The 5,123-nt window shown below is 40.4% G+C and overlaps 1 protein-coding gene across 1 annotated transcript; it reads right to left on the reverse strand.

Moving 5' to 3' along the window:
- LOC135087058 (uncharacterized) lies at positions 1–2,456 on the reverse strand. The gene is given in 4 exon segments (XM_063981906.1): positions 1–470; positions 1,231–1,365; positions 1,831–1,970; positions 2,437–2,456. Coding segments are annotated over 4 exon segments (765 nt in total).
- Positions 2,457–5,123: the final 2,667 nt, after the last annotated feature.

A 5,123-nucleotide genomic window follows, 5' to 3' on the forward strand; every position in this document is an offset into this window, starting at 1 on the left:
TCACATATCTCTCCTCTCTCCTCTCTCCTCTCTCCTCTCTCCTCTCTCCTCTCTCCTCTCTCCTCTCTCCTCTCTCCTCTCTCCTCTCTCCTCTCTCCTCTCTCCTCTCTCCTCTCTCCTCTCTCCTCTCTCCTCTCTCCTCCCTCCACCCTCCTCTCTCCTCCCTCCACCCTCCTCTCTCCTCTCTCCTCTCTCCTCTCTCCTCTCTCCTCTCTCCTCTCTCCTCTCTCCTTTCTCCTCTCTCCTCTCTCCTCTCTCCTCTCTCCTCTCTCCTCTCTCCTCTCTCCTCTCTCCTCTCTCCTCCCTCCACCCTCCTCCCTCCTCTCTCCTCTCTCCTCTCTCCTCTCTCCTCTCTCCTCTCTCCTCTCTCCTCTCCTCTCTCCTCTCTCCTCTCTCCTCTCTCCTCTCTCTATCCACTCTTTCTATCCTCTCTCTATCCTGTCTCTCACCTCTCTCTCTCTCTCTCCTCTCTCACTATCCTCTCTATCCTCTCTTTCTATCCTCTCTATCCTCTCTTTCTATCCTCTTTCTGAATCCTCTCTCGCTCTCCTCTCGCTCTCCTCTCGCTCTCCTCTCTCTCTCTATCCTCTCTCTCTCTCTATCCTCTCTCTCTCTATCCTCTCCCTCTCTTCTCTCTCTCTGTGTCCTCTCTCTCTATCGTCTCTCACTGTCCTCTCTCTCTATCGTCTCTCACTGTCCTCTCTCTCTATCCTCTCTCTCTATCCTCTCTCGCTCTTCTCTCTCTCTCTATCCTATCTCTTTATCATCTCTCTCTCCTCTCCTCTCTCCTCTCTCCTCTCTCCTCTCTCCTCCCTCCTGCCTCCTCTTTCCTATATCTCTCTATCCACTCTTTCTATCCTCTCTCTATCCTGTCTCTCTCCTCTCTCTCTCTCTCCTCTCTCTCTCTCTCCTCTCTCTCTCTCCCTCTCTCTCTCTCTCTCTCTATCCTCTCTCTATACTCTCTCTATCCTGTCTCTATCCTCTCTCTATCCTCTCTCACTCTCCTCTCGCTCTACTCTATCTCTCTATCCTCTCTCTCTCTATCCTCTCTCTTTTCTCTCTCTCTTCTCTCTCTCTCTATCCTCCCTCTATCCTCTCTCGCTCTTCTCTCTCTCTCTATACTCTCTCTCTCTATCCTCTCTCTCTCTCTCTGTCCTCTCTCTCTATCCTCTCTCTCTTCTCTCTCTCTCTTCACTCTCTCTATCCTCCCTCTCTATCCTCTCTCTATACTCTCTCTCTCTATCCTCTCTCTCTCTATCCTCTCTCTATCCTCTCACTCTTCTCTCTCTCTTCTCTCTCTCTCTATCCTCTCTCTTTTCTCTCTCTCTTCTCTCTCTCTATCCTCCCTCTCTATCCTCTCTCGCTCTACTCTCTCTCTCTATACTCTCTCTCTCTATCCTCTCTCTCTCTATCATCTCTCTCTCTATCCTCTCTCTATCCTCTCTCTATCCTCTCTCTCTTCTCTCTCTCTTCTCTCTCTCTTCTCTCTCTCTATCCTCTCTCTTTTCTCTCTCTCTTCTCTCTCTCTCTATCCTCCCTCTCTATCCTCTCTCGCTCTACTCTCTCTCTCTATACTCTCTCTCTATCCTCTGATTATCCTCTCTCTCTTCTCTCTCTCTATCCTCTCTCTCTCTATCCTCTCTCTATCCTCTCTCTTTTCTCTCTCTCTTCTCTCTCTCTCTATCCTCCCTCTTTATCCTCTCTCGCTCTACTCTCTCTCTCTATCCTCTCTCTCTCTCTATCCTCTCTCTATCCTCTCTCTCTTCTCTCTCTCTTCTCTCTCTCTATCCTCTCTCGCTCTACTCTCTCTCTCTATACTCTCTCTCTAACCTCTCTCTCTTCTCTCTCTCTCTAACCTCTCTCTCTCTCTATCCTCCCTCTCTCTATCCTCTCTCTCTCTTCTCTCTCTCTCTATCCTCCCCGCTCTATCCTCTCTCGCTCTCCTCTTTCTCTCTCCTCGCTCTCTCTCTCTAAAAAATGTTTAAAAGGACTAGGTCTAGTAAAAGTTTAAAAGGACTTGCGCGTTATTATAAATATTTTAGTGACAGCAGGCCGAAACTAATCGATAACTATTTGTTAGTATACTACTACAATACATACTACATACTTAAAATGTCAACCCTAAGGCCTCAGCCTCGAATTTAGCGGGCAGCGGCGCGGGAGCGGGGCGGGCAACGCAGACCCGTTCTCGATTCTGATGAATGAAACTAAAACTGAAAGTTTCAAACTGGTCGCGTCATGTGTGGTCTCTCAACGGACGCTATGGCAGAAACTTTGATGCAACTCAAAAGTAACTAGCAGTTGCAGTTTTGTTGCAGTTGCGTTTCGCCGTCTGTTCTGGGCCTAATCGTACCTATTCCTAATGTATGTCGTAATCCTCGATAAAAGAGATTATACGAGTATTTTGGAAAAACGACAATGTTAATTATTGTTTACAGGTGCTGAGCGGCCACCATGGCTTCTTCCACGATTAAACTATTTGGAAGTTTGCCCCAACGACAGCGTGACTACAACAAGCAAGTCAAAGAAGCTTTCGAGAAATATGACTCCTTTGAACAAATCAAAGATATACCGGAATTATCGGACTTAGATCGACAATTTAAACTGGACCTCGCCATTGCTTTCAAACACTCAGAATACATCCTGGCTGTTTTGCAGTCAGGTGAACCTCTTACTACAGAGAGAGTGATCCAAAAGTGCTCCTGGCTATATGACGATGAGTTTTCAACAATCATCGAACCTGACTATTTGGACAAGCACATATTCAACTCCATGTCAATGAAAATGATAGGCAAACTACTTTCGGAAATATCTTCGCGAGTTAAAAATAAGAGCCGTCTAAATTCTTTCTACGAATATTGCAAAAGGTATTCATGTTTAATAAATTATTCTTATAAGTATCTGAACAGGACAGCAGAATCTGTAAAATTAAATTTCTTTGCACACCGGCCTTTTAATAGTAAGAAGCCGATAAGAGAAAACGCAAATTATTGGAAAATATTTATAGGTGATTCTTTTGCACTATTTGAAGCGTTATTATTAAGTAACTGTGTTAATAAAAATGCGGTTATACGAAAATGTAACAATTTATACGAGCATTCCCATAAAAAATACTTAGATTTACTTGAAAAATATGAAGATGCTCTCACAGCCTGTGCTTGTAATCTGAGCAGAAAAATGACAAAAATTATTTTGTCAAAACACCATCGGAGAATACAGAAAAAACCGAGTCTCTATATAAAAATACTCAATTCTACAATATTAGCAAAGTCTATAACACATTTGGCAGTAAAGGATTGGGGCTTATTTGTACTACCAGACATTGAGTCCCAATTTTGGGAAGAACGTCACCAAAAAAAGATTCAACTGTTGATGTGATATGCTGTTCCTCCTAATCTAAGATTTAAAATTATTAAACAGTTGTATCGTAAAAAATATCAAAAGGCAATTAATATGATGTGTGAACAATTCTATGACAATAAATATTACAGCTTTATGCCGGCGGTAAAGTTGGAAGCATGGGCGATGCGTAATATTCGTCACCAAACTTTAGGCCGTCGTAGTTATCTTTTTTACGAATTCATAAATTTTTATAGAACATTTTGCAGTATCAATGACTTATTCCGTAATGCTTCTCAACAAAATCGTTTTATACTGATAGACTTTTTAATGCGGTGTGCTAAAGACACAACACAAATATTAACAGTATTTTATCATTATTATACATATATACAAGAACTTCCCGAAAAAAACAAAATAGATTTGTTAACAATAATTGCATCAAATCACAATATTTTTAAATTTGATCGGAGAGTATGGAGAGATTTTGACCATATTGCGCATAGCACGAAGGCTTATTCACGCGATCGATTTCAGGGCAACCCCTTTATCCAAGTTACTGGAATATTGTATCATCTAATAAATGGTATAGCTATTCCTGAAGGATTAAAATGCCTTATGGAAGTTGGTATGCCTTTGCGTTTCATCAAAAAATCATTCATTGAAGAGTTAAATCAGGAAATTCAAGAAAAAGTATACAAGTACATTTTAGAATTCTATTCGGAAAGACTTCTTGAATCTCCTTTACCCTATATGTACAGTGGAGAGCCGGAAATAAGTGAATGTTTATTGACATTCGTTGAATGTCTGAAGGACCTAATGGCTCTTTTCGGAAAATCTTTAAACGATATTCCAGAGTCTCTGGCGGATTATATAATGATAGGCGATACAGTTATGAAATTAAACAATGAGAATCGAAAAATAAAATCCAAACCTTTTTATGGAAGTGACGAACAATTAATTGATATGCTAAAAAAAGACGCAATTTTGTCGCAATCTTTTACTAAACGCAAGGATCTGCGACTTCGTTTTCGTTTATTAAACAAGATAAAAATATACTATTCAGAAGATGTTGCTAAGGAAATTATAAAATATTATGTTCAGTTGGTCACTGAAAATGTCCATTTAGAAACATATTCAGGGAGAGATTTAGTTGTTTATGGAATTTTCCAATTAAGTGACGAAAGTACCAAAATTAAATTCTTGGAAAACTACGCGCCTCAAAAGCCCTCTAACGAGGAAGAACCCAACACATTGAATACGCAGAAGGCTATCATCCGATTTTCAACTTACTCGCCACCAAAACAACTTTTTCATCTCATGATGTACATCACTGATGACGGTATTGCCGATTACAAATACCGGCATAGTATTATCATAAGATTACTTTTGAACCTCTCGGGTCAATTACGCAGACAATTCATTGGTGATTTGATACGTTCCCATAATCCGTTTATGAAATGTTACGGCTGTCAACTTTTATTTATTACATTAGACATTAAAGATAACTATAAAATGATTATTCGGGAATTCTGGAAAAACAGAGAAGACGTCGCCACAAGAAATGCTATTTACAATATATTGTTAAAATTTATAACAAATAAGAGGAAACCACAAAATGTATTGCACTCCATCTTACTTAAGTTAACCAAGAGTCTTCATGAGAATGACGCAGATAATTTGTTCGAATTTTCCAAACGTATAATTTTACCTTCTGAAGTCCTAGGTGACTATTTTTATGCTGCTTGGACGGCAGTAAAAAGTTTCAAAAATGATCAGAAAAA

Source organism: Ostrinia nubilalis, chromosome Z (assembly GCF_963855985.1).
Source record: "Ostrinia nubilalis chromosome Z, ilOstNubi1.1, whole genome shotgun sequence".
NCBI lineage: Eukaryota > Metazoa > Arthropoda > Insecta > Lepidoptera > Crambidae > Ostrinia > Ostrinia nubilalis.